Source organism: Oncorhynchus tshawytscha, linkage group LG04 (assembly GCF_018296145.1).
Source record: "Oncorhynchus tshawytscha isolate Ot180627B linkage group LG04, Otsh_v2.0, whole genome shotgun sequence".
Lineage (NCBI taxonomy): Eukaryota > Metazoa > Chordata > Actinopteri > Salmoniformes > Salmonidae > Oncorhynchus > Oncorhynchus tshawytscha.
Window position 1 is genome coordinate 40,770,485 of NC_056432.1, and position 23,619 is coordinate 40,794,103.

Sequence of the window (23,619 nt, forward strand, 5' to 3'; positions counted from 1 at the left end):
CGGATCTGGCGGATCCTGGCCGACTGGCGGATCCTGGCCGACTGGCGGATCCTGGCCGACTGGCAGATCCTGGCCGACTGGCAGATCCTGGCCGACTGGCAGTTCTGAGAGATCCCGGCTGACTGGCGGATCTGGAAGAGTCTGGTTGACTAGCGGATCTGGAAGAGTCTGGTTGACTGGCAGATCTGGAAGAGTCTGGTTGACTGGCAGATCTGGAAGAGTCTGGTTGACTGGCAGATCTGGAAGAGTCTGGTTGACTGGCAGATCTGGAAGAGTCTGGTTGACTGGCAGATCTGGAAGAGTCTGGTTGACTGGCAGATCTGGAAGAGTCTGGTTGACTGGCAGATCTGGAAGAGTCTGGCTGACTGGCAGATCTGGAAGAGTCTGGCAGATCTGGAAGAGTCTGGCACTCTGGCAGATCTGGAAGAGTGTGGCTGACTGGCGGATCTGGAAGAGTCTGGCTGGCTGGCAGATCTGGAAGAGTCTGGCCGACTGGCGGGTCCTGGCAGACTGAAAGATCTGGCTGCTCCATGCTGACTGGCGGCTCTGGCTGCTCCACGCTGACTGGCGGCTCTGGCTGCTCCATGTAGGCTGACAGCTCTGGCGGCTTCTTACAGACTGGCAGCTCTGGCGGCTCCATGCAGACTGGCAGCTCCTTGCAGACTGGCAGCTCCTTACAGACTGACAGCTCCTTGCAGACTGACAGCTCCGTGCAGACTGGCAGCTCCTTGCAGACTGGCAGCTCCTTGCAGACTGGCAGCTCCTTGCAGACTGACAGCTCCGTGCAGACTGACAGCTCCTTGCAGACTGACAGCTCCTTGCAGACTGACAGCTCTGGCTGCTCCCTGCAGACTGACAGCTCTGGCTGCTCCATGCAGGCTGGCAGCTCTGGCTGCTCCATTCAGACTGACAGCTCTGGCTGCTCTATGCAGACTGACAGCTCTGGCTGCTCCATGCCGACTGGCAGCTCTGGCTTCTCCATGCAGGCTGGCAGCTCTGGCTGCTCCATGCAGGCTGGCAGCTCTGGCTGCGCTGAACAGGCGGGAGACTCCGGCAGCGCAGGAGAGGAGAGAGGCTCTGGCTGCGCTGAACAGGCGGGAGACTCCAGCAGCGAGAGGAGGCGAGGCGTACTGTAGGCCAGATGCGTGGTGCTGGCACTGGTAGTACTGAACCGAGGACACGCACAGGAAGCCTGGTGCGGGGAGCTGCCACCGGAGGGCTGGTGTGTGGAGGTGGTACTGGATAGACCGGACCGTGCAGGCGCACTGGAGCTCTTGAGCACCGAGCCGATACGCGGAGCTGGAATATACCGCACCGGGCTATGCACCCGCACTGGGGACACCGTGCGCACCACTGCATAACACGGTGCCTGCCCGGTCTCTCTAGCCCCCCAGTAAGCACAGGGAGTTTGCGCAGGTCTCCTACCTGGCGTAGCCATACTCCCTGTGAGCCCCCCCCAATAAATTTTTGGGGCTGACTCTCGGGCTTCCGTCCGCGCCGCCGTGCTTACTTCGCCAACTCCATTCTCCGATAACCTTCTGCGCACTGCTCCATCGAATCCCAGGCGGGCACCGGCACTCTCCCTGGGTCGACCGCCCACCTGTCTATCTCCTCCCAAGAAGTATAGTCCATACTGTCTTCCTCTTTGGGCTGCTCCTGTTGCCTCTTAACCTGCTGCACCTTTGGGCGGCTACACTCCCCTGGTTTAGCCCAGGGTCCTCTCCCGTCGAGGATTTCCTCCCATGTCCAGAAATCCTTATTGCGCATCTCCTCTTTGGGCTGCTCCTGCCTGTTGACACGCTGCTTGGTCCGTTTGTGGTGGGTGATTCTGTAATGGTTATCTAGGTGTGAAGGAGAGTCGGACCAAAATGCAGCGTGTAGATTGTGATCCATGTATAATGAACGAACGTAAACACAAATAAATACAAACACTACAAAACAAAGAACGTAAATGAACGAAACGAAAACCGAAACAGCCTATACTTGTGAAAACTAACAAAGACAGGAACAAGGACACTAAGGACAATCACCCACGACAAACTCAAAGAATATGGCTGCCTAAATATGGTTCCCAATCAGAGACAAAGATAAACACCTGCCTCTGATTGAGAACCACTCCAGACAGCCATAGACTTTGCTAGATAACCCCACTAGCTACAATCCCAATACATACACACCAAAACCCCAAGACAAAACACACCACAATACAAAAACCCCATGCCACACCCTGGCCTGACCCAATACATGAAGAAAAACACAAAATACTTAGACCAGGGCGTGACAGCAACATTTCTTAAAATCAGTCCCATATACTTTGTTCTTACAAAAAAAGGTTTTACATTCTCTAGTACAGCCTCTATTGAAGACTATCAAATGCTTCTCATAGATGCCCTCTGGTGGTCAAGCTAGCACTAACTAGCATTAATGGTACCAGTGGTTGGCACTTAAATAACCTGCCATAGAATTCTGCGGCACCACGCAAGCTGTGGCTGGACGAACCACTGTACTACAACACCATTTGACCGGAACTGTTATATTTTTAAACATTGTATTCCACTGTGTAGCATAATTGTTTAGACAGATGATCCAACCTCATTCATAGACGTCAGTGTAAATACCTGTATTACTGCCTCTGCCTTCTGCTACCATCTGGATGAACAGTCTATTTGCATGAGGGTACTTATGAGGAGCACATTATTAACTTCTCTCTCTCTCTCTTCCTCCTCCTCCTCCTCCTCAGTGTGTGTGCCTCCAGTACCTCCTTTAGCCCTTGATGACCTACACTGCTTCCCAGTGTGTGAGGCTGAGTGACTCTCTGTCCCCTCTAACCCCTCACCCCTGACCCCTCATCATGGGCAGTGTGGGTAGTGGAGTGGCAGGGGAGCAGGAGTTTGCCATGAAGTCCGTGGGCACTAGGACCACCCTGCCTCGCGCTCCGCCCCTGTCTCGCCGTTGCCCCGCCGACCGTAGCTGCAGCGCCGAACGACTCCCCCCACTCCCAGCGACAGCCTCCGAGGGAACCGCGTCTAGTGAAGAACGAGGAAGTATTAGTATTGGGACCGTAACTGGGAAAGACCGGCCCCCGGACTCTGACACAGACCGTACCGCTACAACTGCATCCAACTGTGACCGGGGGGATACAGGGGTGGGATACGGAAATGGAGCAGGAAGGAGGGAGAGTGGAGAGAGGGAGAGTGGAGGGAGGGAAAGGGAGAGTAGAGAGAAGGATAGGGAGAGTAGAGAGTGGGAGAAAGAGAGGGAGAGAGAAAGGGAGTGGGAGAGGGAAAGAGAAAAGGAGATGGCAGAAAGGGATAGAGACAGGGTAGAGAGGGAGAGGGATAGAGAGCGGGAGAGAGAGAGGGTAGAGAGGACGAGAGAGAGGATTGAGAGAGCGAGGGAAAGAGAGCCACGAGGAGGGGTTGTGAGTCTGGATGTATGCAGTAACTTGGTGGGACTGGGGGGAAATGATATTGGTACTGGGATGACCCCCCACCAACAAAGAGACACTGGAGGGACCAAAACAGACAATCACAACAACCCTCCAAACCACAACCCACCCAAAATCCTGCCTGTCTCTGGCAAACTAGAGCAGGTATGTTCCTTTTCTCAAACAATTATGTTTGTAGCTATGGTCATGTGGCTTATTGGCATAGTGAGTTAGTTCACAATTAGATCACAGCAAAACCAGGGTTGTGTGGGTTTGATTCCTGCATGGGACACACATACTCTGCTGTATCCCTATATCATTGCAGTTACATGAAGACTTTATGATTACACTGTTATATAATTACTTGACTATCTTATAATAACTGATGAAGTAGAATTTGACATGGTGAAAAGGTCTTACAAATAAATATTGACATAGTATTTCATAATTATTTCTAGTGTTTACTGATTTAAGACATTGACGTAAAGGCTTTAAACGAGAATAACGGCACATTTCGAAAATCAAAGTGCACATCTCGGTCACTCGGAGAAAACGCTCACTTCAGCTCTAGATAGAACTTAGCTCTGTCACAGGGAAAATACTCCATTCGGCAAGTCCAGTCGATTGTGAGATATGGCATATATATTTTACATCATAAATTTGGATCATTGGTTCACTGTTTGACCTTTTTTGAGATCTCTGCCAAGCAAGGCGGTAACCGCAGCTAACTCATGCAACAACACACACACGAGGGTTGCTCCTCATGAACACAACACCGGCAGTTTTCAAAATAGCCCAAATCAGACTTTAGCACATCCCCCGACCCAACACAACACCCCTCAGTAGTAGCCTATTTCATTTGTCTTTTTCAATGCTCTGGAAACCAATCAGAAAATGCTGTGCACTAAAGATGGTATTGTAGCCACACAAATACAATAGAAGATAATTGTCGATCTCATCAGAAACACTGATCACAACCTTTATCTCCTAAATTATGTCGCTGGTGTAATTTTGTTCGAATTTTGGAATATGTAAGGTTTTTACCAGTTTCGAGTCTATCCAGGCTCGAGTCCCGTAAGCGAAACAACACAGCTGAAGCAAAGTTTCACCCAAATTTGTATTTATTCTTTTTATATATTTTTTGGGAATTTTACCTCCTTTTTTTCTCATCAATTTCCCGATATTACGATCTTGTCTCATCACTACAACTCCCCAACGGGCTCGGGAGAGGCGAAGGTCAAGTCATGCGTCCTGCCGAACATGACCCGCCAAACCGTGCTTCTTAACACCCACCCGCTTAACCCGGAAGTCAGCCGCACCAATGTGTCAGAGAAAACACAGTTCAACTGACGACTGAGTCAGCCTGCAGGCGCCCGGCCCGCCACAAGGAGTCGCTAGAGCGCAATGAGCCAAGTAAAGCCCCCCCGGCCAAACCCTCCCCTAACCCGGATGATGCTGGACCTATTGGGTGCCGCCTTATGGGACTCCCAATCCCGGCCGGTTGTGATACAGTCTGGGATCAAACTCCAGGCTGTAGTGACGGCGCAACACTGCAATGCTGTGCCTTAGACCGCTGTGCCACTCGGGAGGTGTTTCACCCATATTTTCGCTAAGAAAATATCCACCTAGCTTTCTGTCATGTCACCCATCCAAATCAAATAATTCCATGTGTCTGCCTTTTGTCTTTATAAACTTGTACATAGCCTGTTCCATGATATGTGGTAATCCAATGACCAACACTACAGCTGTTGATTGCAGTGATCATTATTCATCACATATGCTATATATAATCAATACACAACTTTGAAGGAGTAGGGTATTTGATGCAAACATAGGCTGTAAGAATACTTTTTTCATTTTATAAAATTAGCCTACATTTTCACATTCTCTTGCTCGCTCGAGGAAGGCAATTTGTCCCTGCTTGCAAACGGAATCTCCTGCATAATTTCTGTAAATTATTGTCATTATTCTACCAATTTGTAAATGTAGGCTCATAATAAATGTAAATAAATCATATTTGATCTACTCCAATGAGCATCAATCACATACTGTATCTACTGTATCTATTATATCTGCACAAAATGTTTTTTCCAATGATATATGTTTGCTGCCAGCTGGCTACTGTAGAAAAGTTGAAACATAGAAACATTTGAAACATTTGTTACATAACTTAGCCTTTTAGCCCATATGTGTCATGCTATGAAGTAGACAATTATGTGGCACACTCAGTAGTCTTTCCCTCTCATTTTAGTAGATATATTTTGCTGTAATGATCTGATCACACCATGCAACAAGGGATGTAGCCTACAGTCAGAGAGGGAAGATGGACAATGTTGACAGGCAGGTTAAATTATGTCCATTATGTGAGGCGGGATTAGGTCGGCTCCTTTCCTCTTTGCTTGGCAGAGATCTCAGAAAAGGTCAAATTGTGAACCAGCAAGCCAAATTTATCACATATCTCACAATCGATTGGACTTCCCAAATGTAGTATTTTTGCTGTGACAGAACGTTTATATTTTTCATAGATTTGCGTTATTCCACAAAGTTCTCTCTAGCGCTGCAGTGAGTGTGGGATGTCTAACCCTGTGACATTGCTCTGCCTCTACCTCGCTCTCTCTGAGTGAGAGAGGTTCGCACTTTGACAGACAGTCCAACAACGAGTCAGTGGGGTTTAGGAACATAGACACATTTTTTTCCTTCAAAATTTGCTGTTATTCCCCTTTAATGTGTTGTTTTGCGAACAGTTTCCTCTCCTGTTTCTTTATAACCATCTCTACCCATATCGCTCTTTACCCAAATCTCTCTCTCCTTCCTCCCCCTTTGCCTTCAACTCTCTAGAACAACTCCGGGCTGGTTCGTCCTTCTGCCTTCAAACCAGTGGTTCCCAAAAGCTTTCACTCCATGCAGAACCTCGTAGGCCAAACTAGTAGTGGTGAGGGTAGGGGTGCGGGGGGGCGTAGAGAAGGAGGAGCAGGGGGAGGAGAACCAGGGGCAGTTCCAGAGGCCCTCCTTCTAGACCAGGACAGCCCAGGAAGAGGCAGCTTCCGGGCAGAGGGAACAGGAGGGGGTGAGGGTAAAGGAGGGGTCCAGGGGGGGATGTCAGATTCGGGGAGAAACTCCTTGACCAGCCTGCCCACCTACACAGGCTCTGGGTCGGGCTATGTGCCCCCAGCGGCCCTGGGTACTCTCAGTGCTTCTACCAGCCATATCAACAGACTAGGGACCACAGCTGGAGCTGCAGTGGCTCAGGACAAGCTGGAGAAACCAGGCTACCAGGTGGGTTAGGGTCTTTTGAACATAATTACAGACACTGCAGTCGACTCCAAATGAGTTCACATTTGATAAGCATTAACATACTTTTAGCGTAGTGCAGTTTACCAGCAGCAATTCATATACTGTACATTGTTTTTACTTGCTCTGGGTATCTGCACCTATCCAGTTTGGTACCAGTCCAGTGTGGACTGTATATGAATCTATGTGAGACTATTCCAGAATGGGCTGAGTGCCTCGGACAGTGGCCACTCCTCTTCAGGAAAGAGCTCCTCATCCTATCAGAGGCTGAGCCACCTGGGGGACACCCCAGCACCCCTTCGCCCCTCGCCTTCCTCTGATGACGTCATCCAAGACCTGGAGGACCGGCTCTGGGAGAAGGAACAAGAGGTGAGAAGTGAAAGGTCATTTAGTGGTCAAGGGTGATTTATTTTAGTAGATTTCATGGATGTAGCAATTGCTTCAGTCAGTGCCAACAATCCTTCCCTCCTCTCCTTCCCTCCTCTCCTCTCCTGAGCTCTCTCTCTCTCCTCTCCTTCCCTCTCCCAGGTGCAGCACATGCATCGTAACTTGGACCAGAGCGAGGCAGCCATCGTCCAGGTTTTTGAGGAGAAGCAGCGTGTGTGGGAGAGACAGATGGAAGAGCTGAGACAGAACTATGCCTCCCGCCTGCAGCAGGTGACCACACATTCCACAGCGGCATTAACCAATAAGAATCCACCAAATGTTGTTCATCTCTTCCTCTGTGTACAGGTGACGCGCCGCGCCCAGCGCTCCCAGAATGCCCTGCAGGCCCAGATCACCCATCTGTCGCAGGACAAGCGGCGCCTGCAGGAGGAGATGCCTGCCTTGCTGGCCCAGAGAGAAGAGCTGGAGAGGAAGTGTCTGGACTTCAGGAAGGAACAGGCCGACATACTGCCACGCCTGGAGGAGACCAAGTGGGAGGTGTGTGTGGTGGTGGTGGTGGTGTGTGTGTGTGTGTGTGTGTGTGTGTGTGTGTGTGTGTTTGTGCATGGAGCGTCGGTGTGAACAGCCCCATAACGCTGCAGCTCTACCTTACTACACTATTTGCTTTCCCTGCTGTGTGGTCCAGGTATGTCAGAAAGCGGGGGAGATCTCCCTGCTGAAGCAGCAGCTGAGGGAGAGCCAGGTGGAGGTGACCCAGCGGGCGGGAGAGATGGTGGCCCTCAGGGGTCAGCTGAAAGAGGCCAACGCTCAGCTGAGAGACCGGGAGGAGGTCATGCTGGGCCTCAAGGACTCCTACACCAACAAGAGCCTGGAGCTGGAGCGCTGCCAGGGAGAGCTAAGAAGGACACTGACTGAGGTAGCTATACACATACAGACCTGTAAGTCACATTTCTGATGACACAAATATGTGACACTAGATGGGATATCCTGTTGTTTTAGAGTTAGGGGTCAAAATGAAACCAGACCATACACACACAAACAGTATATGCACACTAGTGCTGAGTGATTAAACAACTCATTGACCGACGTCGGTTCAATTATTTGAATTCCCTTGATGTATTTATTTTTCTGTGAGCTCAATGTGCACATTGCACAGTTCCTTTAGTGACAAATGAGATCCAAACTTAACAGTTCGATGTAGTAGGGAGTTGTTGTTTCCAACAGGACCGTATTCTATATAGTTTAGTACATAAAACGTGGTAATTTTTTACAATAACCATAATCCATTGGGCATCTACTTGTCCTGTCTGCATTTAATTTACGCCTACTAAGTTAGGTTAGTGAGGTAAAACACGGAGAGGGACAGAAGAATGTGTGATCGTGACTTGATATATAGAGAATCTGTTGCTTGGCGAAGTGTCTCTACCTGAAAATACATGCTCTAAGTGATTGATAGTTGGTATTCAGCAGTCTTAAAAGTATGCCTTATTTACTTTGAAGAACTACAAAACAGTGATTTTGTCAGACAGCGTAGGCAGCAGCTCTATAGAGATGAGATGATGACTTGGAATGAAATGATAAAGTCAGCGAATAAAACAAATGTACTATACACAACAATTTTATTAAAGCAAAGTGAATAAATGATGGTAGTAAGCAGTAATGAGCAGTCACTACTAAGGTTTCACATTTTGGGGAATATTCAGAGGTGGAAACTTTCCGTGGGAATTAACGTGAATATATGGGAATTAACGGAAATATATGCAAATTAATATTAATATAATTTAAATATAGATGTTTTTTGCATTGGATATATTTACCATATCATATGGAGACAGAAACATAAACCTTTTACCTTATCATAAGTAGACATAATTGAAAATTATTAAATCCTTCTGATATAAATGTTAAAAACTATTTAGTTACGAATTGAACTTTAATTCAATGAGTTGACTCTTCACATGGGATGATTTCACTGAACAACAAAAGAAAGGGAATATTGAATGATCCCCAATGATCCATCGCATCTCCCAAAAATGTTTTCAACATGATAGTCTAGAAACTAAAGCTTTGGTTGTCTGCCTCTCAGGCGTCCATGTCTTCTCTGTGGACCTTGTCAATGTCCACCTCTTGAACATCAGACTCTGAAGCCTCATCTTCACTGTCACTTTCCAACCTTGTTGAGGATGGCTCATTGTCAGGCTCAAAAAGCCTCAAATTTGCCCGGATGGCCACCAATTTTTCAACCCTTGTATTGGTCAGCCTGTTGCTTGCTTTGGTGTGTGTGTTCCCAAACAAGGACCAGTTGCACTCTGGCGGCTGATGTTGGTGGGATTTGGAGGATGATGGAGGCAACAGAAGAAAGAACCTCAGATTCACAAAGTCACTTCCATCAGGTGGCTGATGAGATATGTTGGCACGATTGCCATATTGCATCTCCATCCCAAAGCCCTTGTTGGAAGTGTACTTCGCCAGACTGCCAAGTACCTTGCCCTCATCCATATGTGATATGTGATATGGCCATTTCTTGGAGAGACTCCTTCCCCTCCAGGAGACTGTCAAACATGATGACAACACCACCCCGATGGGTGTTGCTGGGCAGCTTCAATGTGATGCTCTTATTCCTCTCACTTTGCTTGGTGAGGTAGATTGCTGCTATAACTTGATGACCTTTCACATACCTAACCATTTACTTGGCTCTCTTGTAGAGTGTATCCATTGTTTTCAATGCCATGATGTCCTTGAGCAGATTCAATGCATGAGCAGCACAGCCACTTTAGACCAAGCAGCCTTCATGTTTGTAGCATTGTCTGTCACCAGTGCAAATATCTTCTGTGGTCCAAGGTCATTGATGACTGCCTTCAGCTCATCTGCAATGTAGAGACTGGTGTGTCTGTTGTCCCTTGTGTCTGTGCTCTTGTAGAATACTGGTTGAGTGGTGGAGATGATGTAGTTAATTATTCCTTGCCAACGAACAATCGACCAGCCATCAGAGATGATTGCAATACAGTCTGCTTTCTCTATGATTTGCTTGACCTTCACTTGAACTCTGTTGAACTCTGCACCTAGCAAATGAGTAGATAAAGCATGTCTGGTTGGAGGGGTGTATGCTGGGCGAAGAACATTCAGAAATCTCTTCCAATACACATTGCCTGTGAGCATCAGAGTTGCATAGTTGCATACACAGCTTGAGCAAGACATTCATCAGCATTTCTCTGACTACGTCACTCCATTGAGTCAAAAAAACGTCTAATTCCAGGAGTACCATGAACTATTGCTATCGATAAGGTGTCTGATTTATAATTTTCACCTCAAATAGAAGTAGAGGGACTTTTGTCAGAGGTTGCTTGTTGTGAGCGCTGAGGGAACTATGCACTTGGCCAGATGAGTCTGCATCTTTGTTGCATTCTTCACGTATGATTTGGCACTGTATTTGCAAATGTACACAGCTTTTCCTTCTACATTAGCTGCAGTGAAATGTCTCCACATATCAGATAGTGCCCGTTGCATTTTCCTGTAAAGATTAGGGAAAGAATTGTAATAAAAAACAAATCCAATTCCATGTACAGATAAATAGTTAAGCAATTAGATTATACAACTCCTTTGTAAGATAAATGTTTTAAAATGAAACATGTATGGAAACAGGTGAATTAACACTCCTCAGTTAGCAGGCTCAAGCAAGCTAAAACCCACATGGTAGCAAAAACTAACTAGCAGAGATTGTTAACAAGTTAGAAATGATTTTAACACACTTTTCTGTGTTCTACTATTTACTAGTTAATAAATCATCATGTATGTCATATAAAATACACTGCTCAAAAAAATAAAGGGAACACTTAAACAACACAATGTAACTCCAAGTCAATCATACGTCTGTGATATCAAACTGTCCACTTAGGAAGCAACACTGATTGACAATACATTTCACATGCTGTTGTGCAAATGGAATAGACAACAGGTGGAAATTATAGGCAATTAGCAAGACAGCCCCAATAAAGGAGCGGTTCTGCAGGTGATAACCACAGACCACTTCTCAGTTCCTATGCTTCCTGGCTGATGTTTTGGTCACTTTTGAATGCTGGCGGTGCTTTCACTCTAGTGGTAGCATGAGACGGAGTCTACAACCCACACAAGTGGCTCAGGTAGTGCAGCTCATCCAGGATGGTACATCAATGCGAGCTGTCGCAAGAAGGTTTGCTGTGTCTGTCAGCGTAGTGTCCAGAGCATGGAGGCGCTACCAGGAGACAGGCCAGTACATCAGGAGACGTGGAGGAGGCCGTAGGAGGGCAACAACCCAGCAGCAGGACCGCTACCCCCGCCTTTGTGCAAGAAGGAGCAGGAGGAGCACTGCCAGAGCCCTGCAAAATGACCTCCAGCAGGCCACAAATGTGCATGTGTCTGCTCAAACGGTCAGAAACAGACTCCATGAGGGTGGTATGAGGGCCCGATGTCCACAGGTGGGGGTTGTGCTTACAGCCCAACACCGTGCAGGACGTTTGGCATTTGCCAGAGAACACCAAGATTGGCAAATTCGCCACTGGCGCCCTGTGCTCTTCACAGATGAAAGCGGGTTCACACTGAGCACATGTGACCAACGTGACAGTCTGGAGACGCCGTGGAGAACGTTCTGCTGCCTGCAACATCCTCCAGCATGACCGGTTTGGCGGTGGGTCAGTCATGGTGTGGGGTGGCATTTCTTTGGGGGGCCGCACAGCCCTCCATGTGCTCGCCAGAGGTAGCCTGACTGCCATTAGGTACCAAGATGAGACCCCTTGTGAGACCATATGCTGGTGCGGTTGGCCCTGGGTTCCTCCTAATGCAAGACAATGCTAGACCTCATGTGTCAGGAGTGTGTCAGCAGTTCCTGCAAGAGGAAGGCATTGATGCTATGGACTGGCCCGCCCGTTCCCCAGACCTGAATCCAATTGAGCACATCTGGGACATCATGTCTCGCTCCATCCACCAACGCCACGTTGCACCACAGACTGTCCAGGAGTTGGCGGATGCTTTAGTCCAGGTCTGGGAGGAGATCCCTCAGGAGACCATCCGCCACCTCATCAGGAGCATGCCCAGGCTTTGTAGGGAGGTCATACAGGCACGTGGAGGCCACACACACTACTGAGCCTAATTGTGACTTGTTTTAAGGACATTACATCAAAGTTGGATCAGCCTGTAGTGTGTTTTTTCCATTTAATTTTGAGTGTGACTCCAAATCCAGACCTCCATGGGTTGATAAATTTGATTTCCATTGATAATTTTTGTGTGATTTTGTTGTCAGCACATTCAACTATGTAAAGAAAAAAGTATTTAATAAGAATATTTCATTGATTCAGATCTAGGATGTGTTATTTTAGTGTTCCCTTTATTTTTTTGAGCAGTGTATATTCACCCCACCCAGTATTGTAATCAAAATTATTCAGAAAGCATGTAGTCCTTGACTCAGACAGTGTAGTATTGTGGGCTCAATAGCATCTCATTAGTGTGCAAGATCTTGAGAACCAGCTATATATGTGATGGAAGAGTGCACTGCACATGTGACGGAAGAATGCACTGTGCATGCAAAGGGTTGCAATTCCATTGAATTGGGGATAGTTTAACCAAAATATGCCACAAAACCTAGAATTGCCCAGGCTTAACTTCCCATGGAAATTTTCTGGAAAAATTCAGGGAAATTTACCAGAAAGTTTCCGACCGTTTGAAACCCAGTCACGACCATCATTGGACTTGTATTAATTGTTTTATTCTGTGTTGTTACAGTATTCAACCCAAATAATTTAACCAAAATTGAAAACCGGGATTATTTTTAAATGTTGAAATTTTGTTTTATACCGAACCAACCTCAAAAGGAACGAATCTCTCAGCACTACTCTATAGAGATGAGATGATGACTTGGAATCAAATAAAACAAATGTAATATGCACAACAACTGTTTCTTTTTAAGTACTATGAATAAATTATGGTTAATAAGTGATGTGCAGTAATGGACATTAACTACCATCATGGGACTTTTACAAATGGTTTTATTGTGTGTTGTTACAGCATTCAAGCCAAATAATCAAAATTTAAAACAGTGAACCAACTTCAAAAAGCTCAGAGACAGCACTAACGCACACTAAAACCTCCTTCTCTTTGTCAGGTGTCTATCCTGAGGGAGAAGCTGGGTGTGTTTGAGGCGGAGGTTCTGGGTCTTAAACGAACTCTGGGGGAGCTGGGCGGAGCGGTTGATCCTGCCATAACCCAAACCCTAGCAGCAGGAAGGCTACTCCCCCAGTGGGGGGCTCTCTACTGCCTCCGCACCCCCACTGAGCCCTCCTCCACCGCCCTTACCCACACCTCAGATGCCCTGCTCAGCTTTCAGAGTGATGAGGCAAAAGCCCAGAGGCAAGAGACACAGAGACAGGAGAGGCAGCAGCGTGAAGAGGCCCAGTGGTGTGACATGCAGCCACGCCAGGAGGCCCATCTCCATCAGGAATCCCAACTGCGTAAGGAAGCTCAACTTCGTCAGGAAGCCTACTTGCGTCAGGAGGCCCAGCAGCAGCAGCGCCAGGAGGCCCAGTGGGAGGAATCAGGGAACCTGCGTGAGCAGCTGGAACAGCTCCAGGGGGCCTTACGTCTAGAACGTCAGCAGAGAGAGCTCCAGGCCCAAAGTTTTGACCAGGAGCGACACACCTGGATTGACGAGAAGGAGCGTGTGCTGAAATACCAGGCGCAGCTTCAGGTCAGCTATGTGGAGACTCTACAGAAAAACCAGGTTCTAGAGCAACAGGTGGGACAGCTGGGGACCAAACTTACCCCCTCCCCCTCATCTTCCATCTCCCCTCCCCCACCACCAGCACTGTCAACCCTCCCTCCCCTGCCCTCAGTCCCTCTCCCAGCCCCCATTGCACTCACCCTCTCACCCCCGCACTGTGAGGACCAGAAAGGCCCCCCTTCCCTCCTCCAGCTGCCCCCACCCTGGGCAGGTCCCTCACGCCTGGAGAGGATAGAGTCCACTGAGATTTAGAGAGGCTCCATTCCACTGAATATCAACTTGATTACAAACAACAAAAGACATATTAAGCTACAAAACAGAACTGCAACGCAAACTGTACCATTGAATATTGTACAGTTAAAACAACCAATGCAAACTGAACAGCAGAGAACAATACAATAGAGTTTAGACTATGAACACAAACTATAATTGATTACAATACAGTATTAAAGAAAACAACAGAAAAACAAAATCAACGGCTACATTATAGAATTCAATATAAACTACATTACAAGCAAAGTACACTATATGTGAATATTAAAACTAAACTACTCAATCCTGTCAATGATAGAGTATCCATTGCTTACCAGGCAGTCTTGGTGGGAAGCAGTGACATTCAAATGGAAGCAAGATTGGCCTCAAAAGTTCCAAGATGATAACATTCTAGTTTGAATGCAAATAATCATGTTATTGTTCTGGAAGGCTTGGTACCAACCTGGAGGGTAGATTGCCAAACTGCATGTCTATGATAATGGGACATGAAGTTGGGGAAACCAGAATCATATTATAGAAGATAATCAGGGGCGATGTTTTGCAGAATGTGCTTGTCTTTTCCATTTCTGGGACGATGTTTCTCTCAGAAGGTGTGTGAGAGGATTGTGATGAGAAAGTGGATGTGTCGGAAAGTGAAAATTGGGGATAAAATCAAAAGTGTGTTTTTAATAGGAGGAAATTAGGAGAATAGTAGTATAGTTGATTGGTAGTTGTTTGGTTGGTTCCATTTCAGCTCATTTCCTGAAGTGGCTTGAGATTAAATGTAGTCGAACTCTGAATGATTCTTAATGTAGATTCAGGGATATTGGAGAACCTCCCACTAGGCACAGATGTCATTTCAACGTCTCTTCGACATTGGTTCTTCGTCATTTCATTGAAATGATGTGGAAACAACATTGATTAAACCAGTATGTGCCCAGTGGGCTGGCTCTCTGGCACTACAAACTGTCCGTGGTGACTAAAGATGAACACAAGGGGTCAGCATTGAGCTGTGTCAGAGCTCCCCACCAGCAGAGAAAATTACTTGAAAATGACTGTTTATTCCGGGGTCTGCGAAAGAGACACGGAAACACACTGGCTTTACTCGGATAGTGTCATTATTTATACTTTCAGATCATGCTTTTATGACCAAGAGTGGGAGGAGACCAAGTGACAAGAGTGAGCAGAAAGAATGAGGTGAAAAAAGTGAGGACGGAGCTGAAACTGCCTTCATATGTAAAAATAGGAGGCAAGTGAGAGTACAATAGTGAAAGAATGAGAGGCTTGGTCCAGAGAAAGGCTGAATTAACTTTCACCCACCCAGCCCTTTCAAATCAGCAATGGTGCAAGTTTTCAAAATGGGATGCATCCCAAAGGAAGACATTGCCTTCCCGAGGTAGAGTTCAGACTTACTGCACTTGGTCCTATTGAGGAGATCAGACCGGAAGTAGACTCGATTAGATGTGAATAATATGGCTTTTATGTGTTCAAGTTTATTCCAGCATACCAAGACACTGCGTGTGAATATTTAAAGAAATCAAATTATTACTATTACAATTGTTATTATTATTCTTGTGAATCGGACAAGTATTATAAGCTTTTCTTGAATGTTTCTTAACTGTATATGAATGCTAGTTTAGATCTACTACATGGTTCAACCATATTGTAAGAATATGTCGAACATCAACTACTAACAATATCAACTATATCCAAAGCCATTGTTAGTTTCTTTTTTCTTGTTGGTGATGTCAACGTAATTACTGTATTGTTTTAGAGAGGAAATTGCCACCAATGTTTTTGTACTTTGAATTTATGTTACTGCAATGGCTTGATGAAGATCACTCCTGGGTAAAATCAAACGGAATCAATAAAGATGCAAGTAAATAAACATGACTTCATTTCCAATAAGGTGATTATACACAGTGTAGAAAACATTAGGAACACCTTCCTAATATTAGGTTACACCCTCTTTGCCCTCAGAACAGCCTCAATTCTTCGGGGCATGGCCTGACTCTACAAGGTGTCGAAAGCGTTCCACAGGGATGCTGGCCCATGTTGACTCCAATGCTTCCAACAGTTGTGTCAAGTTGGCTGGATGTCCTTTGAGTGGTGGACCAACAGTTGTGTCAAGTTGGCTGGACGGTGGACCATTCTAGATACACAAGGGAATGTGAAAAACCCAGCAGCGTTGCAGTTCTTGACACGTTCAAACCGGTGCACCTGGCACCTACTACAATATGATCTTGTTGCCATCTGATGCACATTCAGATGTCATAAAACAGCACTGCAAAGCTCTCCCTGCCTTGATTGTGCCTTGATTGTATTACCGTTGATGAAATCTGAAAATGTGCATGTACACCCTGGCCCATCTACTGTTGCTAGCTCAAATTCTGACTTGTGCTCTGATATCTGGTTCACTGATTTCTGCTCTCATAAAAGCCTGGGTTTTCTGCACACTAACACTAGAAGCTTATTACCTAAAATGGATCAATTGGGTTCACAGCTCCAATCCAGATGTGTTGGTCATTACTGAGACGTGGTTAAGAAAGAGTGTTTTGAATATTGATGTTAACCTTTCTGGTTATAACCTTTCTCGGCAAAACAGATCTTCCAAAGGTTGGGGAGTGGCAATCTTTACCAAGGATCACCTTCAGTGCTCGGTTGTCCCCACCAAGTCTGTCCCCAAACTATTTGATTTGCTGGTTTTAAGCATTAAACTTTCAAATAACTCTTTGTTGACTGTTGCTGGGTGCTATATTCCTCCATCAGCACCGGCCTGTACCCTACCTGCCCTAAAGCTCTCTCCTGGCCCCTTACACTAAGTCTGAATTTGTCCTGCTAGGTTACCTAAACTGTTACATGCTTAAATCACCTGTCCTAAAGCAATGGGACTCCCTAAATCTTTCTCAGATTATCACCAATCCCACAAGGTATGACTCCAAACACCCAGAAAAAGCTACTCTCCTCGATGTTATCCTCACAAATAATCCTGATAGGTATCAGTCTGGTGTTTTCTGTAATGACCTTAGTGATCACTGTTTTACAGTCTGTGTTTGTAATGGCTGCTCAGTGAAACGACCTGTCCTGATTTGTCATAGACGCTTGCTAAAAAACTTTAATGAGCTAGCCTTCCTTCTTGACCTGGCCTCTGTAAAATGGTATAGAATCAGCTTGATCCACTCTGTCGAAGACACTTGGACCTTCTTTTTTTAATATTTTCAGTGGTATTGTTAACAAACACGCCCTCATAAAGAAAAGGAGAATTAAAAGCAGGTTCAACCCCTGGTTCGATCGTGATCTTGCAGAGTTACTCCACCTCAAGAATTGCATTTGGCGAAAGGCTCGGCACACGCATATTCAAGCTGACTTGCTATCGTTCAGGCAAATGAAAAATAAGTGCACTCAGGCTATCCGGAATGCCAAAGTAAGTTACTTTAAGGAGCAGTTCGCTCTCTGTGGGTCTAACCCTAAGAAGTTCTGGAAAACGGTTAAAGACCTGGAGAATAAACCCTCCTCCTCACAGCTGCCCATGTCCCTTAATGTTGATGATGTGGTTATTACTGACAAGAAGAACATGGCTGAGCTCTTTAATCACCATTTCATTAAGTCAGGATTTCTATTTGACTCAGCCATTCCTCCTTGCCGTCCAACATTTCCTCATCTCCCACCCCTTCTAATGCGACTATCCCCGATGCTATTCCATAATTTCCCCTGCCCCGCAACAAGGTTTCTCCCTGCAGTCACTGAGTCCGAGGTGCTAAAGGAGCTCCTTAAACTTGACCCCCCCCCCAAAAATCTGGGTCAGATGGTTTAGACCCTTTCTTCTTTAAGGTTGCTGCCCCTATCATCGCCAAGCCTATCTCCAACCTTTTTAACCTGTCTCTCCTTTCTGGGGAGGTTCCCATTGCTTGGAAGGAAGCCACAGTTCATTCTTTATTTAAAGGGGGAGATCAAGCTGATCCTAACTGTTATAGGCCTATTTCTATGTTGCCTTGTTTATCAAAAGTGTTGGAAAAACAGTCAATAATCAACTGACTGGCTTTCTTGATGTCTATAGTATTCTCTCGGGTATGCAATCTGGTTTCCGCTCAGGTTATGGATGTGTCACTGCAACCTTAAAGGTCCTGAATGATGTCACCATTGCCCTTGATTCTAAGCAATATTGTGCTGCTATTTATATTGACTTGGCCAAAGCTTTTGATACGGTAGACCATTCCATTCTTGTGGGCCGGCTAAGGGGTATTGGTGTCTCTGAGGGGTCTTTGGCATGGTTTGCTAACTACCTCTCTCAAAGAGTGCAGTGTTTAACTGTGGCTGCCTCAGCCACTGCCTGTCACCAAGGGAGTACCCCAAGGCTCAATCCTAGGCCCCACACTCTTCACAATTTACATCAACAACATAGCTCAGGCAGTAGGAAGCTCTCTCATCCATTTATATGCAGATGATACAGTCTTATACTCAGCTGGCCCCTCCCCAGATTTTGTGTTAAATGCTCTTCATCAAAGATTTCTTAGTGTCCAACAAGCTATCTCTACCCTTAACCTTGTTCTGAATGCCCCTCTTCCCACAGGTGTTATTACTACCTCTGATGGTTTAGAGCTTGAGGTAGTCACCTCATACAAGTACTTGGGAGTATGGCTAGATGGTGCACTGTCCTTCTCTCAGCACATATCAAAGATAAAGGCTAAAGTTAAATCTAGTCTTGGTTTCCTCTATTGTAATCGCTCCTCTTTCACCCCAGCTGTCAAACTAACCCTGATTCAGATGATCATCCTACCCATGCTAGATTACGGAGACATAATTTATACATCGGCTGGTAAGGGTGCTCTCGAGCGGCTAATGTTCTTTACCATTCGGCCATCAGATTTGCCACCAATGCTCCTTATAGGACACATCACTGCACTCTATACTCCTCTGTAAACTGGTCATCTCTGTATACCCATCGCAAGACCCACTGGTTGATGCCTATTTATAAAATCCTCTTCGGACTCACTCTCCACTATCTGAGATATCTACTGCAACCCTCATCCTCCACATACAACACCTGTTCTACCAGTCACATTATGTTAAAGGTCCCCAAAGCACACATATCCCTGGGTCACTCCTCTTTTCAGTTCGCTGCAGCTAGCGACTGGAAGGTGCTGCAACAAACACTCAAACTGGACAGTTTTATTTCAATTTCTTCATTCAAAGACTCAATCATGGACACTCTTACTGACAGTTGTGGCTGCTTTGTGTGATGTATTGTTGTCTCTACCTTCTTGAACTTTGTGCTGTTGACTGTGCCCAATAATGTTTGTAACATGATTTGTGCTGCTACCATGTTGTGTTGCTACCATGTTTCTGTCATGTTGTGTTGCTACCATGCTGTTGTCATGTGTTGCTGCCTTGCTATGTTGTTGTCTCAAGTATCTATTTATGTAGTGTTGTGTTGTCTCTAATGTTGTGATGTGTGTTTTTCCTATATTTATATTGTATTTATTTATTTATTTTAATGCCAGGCCCCCGTCCCCACAGGAGGCCTTTTTCCTTTTGGTAGGCCATCATTGTATATAAGAATTTGTTCTCAACTGACTTGCCTAGTTAAATAAAGGTTAAATAAATACTACAATACCCAGTTCAAAGGCACATAAATCTTGTGTCTTGCACATTCACCCTCTGAATGGCACACATACACAATCCATGTCTCATGGCTTAACAGTCCTTCTCTAACCTGTGTCCTCCCCTCCATCTATACTGATTGAAGTGAATTTAACAAGTGACATCAATAAGGGATCATATTCACCTGGATTCACCTGGTCAGTCTGTCATGGAAAGAGCAAGTGTTCCTCGTGTTTTGTATACTCAGTGTAGTTTTGTGGTTTTATATTTGTTATTATTTCAGTTTTTTATTTTAAATTTAGTTTCAGTTTTTAGACCTGATTTGCTGGTTTTTATTTAGTTTTAGTTCTATACAAATACATCTTTAGTTGTTATATTATTTTTGGTTTTAGTGTTAGGGACAGAAAGTATGTGTGGGAGCATAGGAGGGGCCATTTGTGTTATATACTGTAGTTATGTGTGATTTTTGGGATGTCTCTTCTTGCCACTGGGGCTGGGGGACAGGTGGGGGGGGGGTCAGGTCATAGGCTACTTTAGGTTAGGTTTAAATTGTAAAGCCAATCTCGATGTAACTTGGATTTAAAATAAATGTTTACACCAATCCAATGCTTTAAAAACAATATATACACATGCCAGTGGAGGCTGCTGAGGGGAGGACGACTCATAATAAAACCATGTGTTTGATGTATTTGATACCATTTGTAACGGATCTCGTCCTCCTCTTCTGAGGAGGAGAAGCGAGAAGGATCGGAGGACCAAAACGCAGCGTGGTAAGTGTCCATAATGTTTATTTTAAAACATAAACTGAACACTACGAAAATATAAAACAATAAACGTGAAATGAACAAAACAGTCCCGTGTGGCGACAAACACTGACACGGAAGACAAACACCCACAATCCAAAACTGAAACCCAGGCTACCTAAGTATGATGGTACAAATGGTGCACACTGTATAAAAGCCAACTTAACCAATTGCTTAATCAGCATTGTTCTGTGAGTTGGGTGGACTTCAGAAGGACGAGACATTGAGCTAATGGGTGAATGTTTGTTCACTCAACAAACTTTGCTCACAGTGGGCTGAATGTATAAAAACTTGTTGAATTACAATTTAATGTTTGTCTTTGGAAGGCAACACTGTATGTTGGTTCAGCTATATTTCCAAATGTGAAACAAACTCACAATCCTATAGCAGCTGGTTGCCTTACAATTGTACATTGGTTCAACTTTTTTACAGTGCAGGGAGTCAAATAAACATCTTAACTCAATCAACTTAAAGTGCAGGTGTAGCCTAGTTCAACTTCAACACAGGTGGTTAGGGAGATAAAGTCAAGTTGAATTTGAAATGTGTTGATTGATCCATACACTTGAATTACAATGATGAGCCTGCTTATCATTTTTCTAAGGAGTCGAGGAGGCCTTGTTTATCAAAACAGATCAACAATCACTCACACTGCCAAAGTAGAAGAAGAGAGGATGAGGAGGGGAGTACAATAAAGTTGACCATTGCGATGTAGATTAGTTGGCCTTGACTGATATGAGGGGGAGGGGTACTCAATTGTAGACACCTTTAGTTAGTTAATGATTGCAGGGGTGCATAGATGAGGGTATAAAGACAAGCAGGGAGCTGTGGTTGTCTCTACCTTATAGTCACCATGTCTTTCTCAGGGAAATACCAGCTGGAGACACATGACAACTTTGAGCCTTTCATGAAGGCTATTGGTAAGTCTTGCTGTTGTTTGTACATGTGTGACGTGATTAGACTTGGGGTGTTAATTTCAGATGTTGTAGTCCTTTCAGTAATGATGGTGATTGCTGATACAGAGGTTAATCGAGTAGCAAACAAAGCTAGCACATTAGGTTCCTTGGACACTGAGCAGAAGTGATAATTAAGACTTACCATGTTTTCCTTGGAAGTTTTATTATCCTTCTGAGAACAAATTCTAGGTCATTTTGAGGTTTCTGAAAAACACTCTGAAATTCATGAAGAATGTAATTGCACTGCTCTCTTAGTTTGGGTTAACTAACTTCAAGCACAGATGGGACCCATGGATATTCATCTATTGTGGCATGGTGTCAGTGACTCAAACCTTTTGTTCTTGTCCTTTTATCCATGGAATTACTCCACTCTGCCACCAGGATGGATTTGACATGCCATGTTTTTTTTTTTTGTAACTCATGCAAAGTGGTTCAATTTAGTCTATTCAAAGGGAACAAGCACTCATTAGAATCAGGTGTGGCCAATTATAGGGCAAGGTCCACACACTTAACAAGAGGATGGAGTTTTGTTGACGGCTGAGATCTGCATGTTTTTGTTTTTTAGAACGTTACTCATTTTAATGTTTTGAGAACATGACTTCAAATAGAACTGAGAATCTACAGAACATCATGCTGGACTACTGTTATTCCCACAGGTGAATGTTCAGGTTTGCTGAACAACTTGAGAACATTTCCTATGTCAAATGAGTTGAACATTGCCTTAAATTAAAGGTTTGAACTTTCAGGACATGTTCTGATAAAGTAAGGAAATGTTCCTTAAATGTGCTGACTGTTCCTAAGCAGTTCTGCACATTACCAGAACGTTCTATGCAAAATGGCTCTGACAAACCTATGCTTCTCAGAACGTTAAGCGCTAGCTGATGCATTTAATTTTTTTCCGTATTTTTAAATGAGTTTTACTTCAGTAGTAATTCAGTGTTCATGTCTGATTTCACTAACTTTTTGGTGTATATAAAACACAATTCATGACTCTCACACTCATGCATGTAGGTCTCCCTGATGAGCTTATCCAGGAGGGCAAAGACATCAAGAGCATCTCTGAGATTGAGGAGACTGGAGACCACTTCAAGGTGACTGTCACCACGGGGACAAAGATGCTCACCAACTCCTTCACCATTGGCCAGGAGACGGAGCTCGAGACGCTGACCGGGGAGAAGGTCAATGTAGGTGGCATGTCACAACCCAACCATGAGTTTCATACATGTAGCCTGGGTTTATCCATCTCCCTACATATACAGCCAGTATCTAACTAAACTATAAGTTCAGCTGATGTGGGGACACTATGGTTAGTTCATGTCCCAGCTTTGTTGGGTTAGTAGTTACATTATATCCAAATACTACAGCACACATGTGGGCTGACTGACGTTCTTTGGCAGAGACTCTGCTCTCCACAATAACTGGGTTCAGGTTTAACTTTATAGCAGTTTACATGTCATAATCAACTCACACCTGTTGCACAGTCAAATGTTTTCTCCATATATGGCCATCTGTATTAGGCCTGATAAATTGGCGCTAGTTGACTAACACGCCTATCAGATCTAACATTAAACCGTGCTCTCCTGTTTTCCAGTCTGTGGTGATGAGGGAAGGTAACAAGCTGAAGGTCTCCCTGAAGGGGATCGATTCTGTCACAGAACTGGCAGATGCAAACACCCTCGTCAACGTGAGTCCGGGGCATATGGATTGGGGGGGTCACTAAATGACACTATTTTAGGGTCAATTTATACGGTTAAAAAAAGGATTGTCTTTGCTGCCCCCATGTTCTAATTACAGCTGAAGCCTGCTCTACTGGGGTAGAATTACTGAGTAATGATTAAATGGATCTAGTACATGCTCTTTCTCTTTTCAGACCATGACTGTAGCGGGCATTGCTTACAAGAGGATCAGCAAACGAATATGATAATCTACTGCACTGTTTGGATTAATAAAATGTGAAAGCAATGTTCTGTTCTCAAAATATTATTTACGTGGGTAGAACTTCAGGGAAATGTAGGTTCTGCAATGAACTTTCTATTTGAGTTGGAAGAATGGGACTTAACTCAGTGGGATTCAATACAATAGCAAAGTTAATTTAAACAGTATATGCTGCCCAACATATTTCTAAACAATTAATGTGACTACTTAATTTATATACTG

At 45.0% G+C, this 23,619-nt stretch overlaps 2 protein-coding genes across 3 annotated transcripts; both read left to right on the forward strand.

The window, feature by feature from the left end:
• Positions 1-3,339: 3,339 nt before the first annotated feature.
• LOC112248809 (leucine zipper putative tumor suppressor 3-like) lies at positions 3,340-16,096 on the forward strand. Of its 2 annotated transcripts, XM_024418130.2 has the most exons (7): positions 3,340-3,592; positions 6,266-6,703; positions 6,920-7,087; positions 7,247-7,375; positions 7,451-7,642; positions 7,791-8,021; positions 13,239-16,096. In XM_024418130.2, the coding sequence occupies exons 1-7, from the start codon at positions 3,482-3,484 to the stop codon at positions 14,103-14,105; spliced, it is 2,136 nt and encodes a 711-aa protein (XP_024273898.1). In that variant the 5' UTR covers positions 3,340-3,481; the 3' UTR covers positions 14,106-16,096. The 2 variants fall into 2 exon arrangements, with proteins under 2 accessions (XP_024273898.1, XP_024273897.1); XM_024418129.2 differs by having other exon boundaries at positions 7,247-7,642.
• Positions 16,097-21,318: 5,222 nt separating this feature from the next.
• On the forward strand, positions 21,319-23,424 carry LOC112249717 (fatty acid-binding protein, liver-type-like). Its single transcript, XM_024419494.2, has 4 exons — positions 21,319-21,426; positions 22,474-22,646; positions 23,054-23,146; positions 23,333-23,424. Exons 1-4 carry the CDS (start codon positions 21,360-21,362, stop codon positions 23,381-23,383), a joined length of 384 nt encoding a protein of 127 aa, XP_024275262.2. The 5' UTR covers positions 21,319-21,359; the 3' UTR covers positions 23,384-23,424.
• The last annotated feature ends 195 nt before the right edge of the window (positions 23,425-23,619 follow it).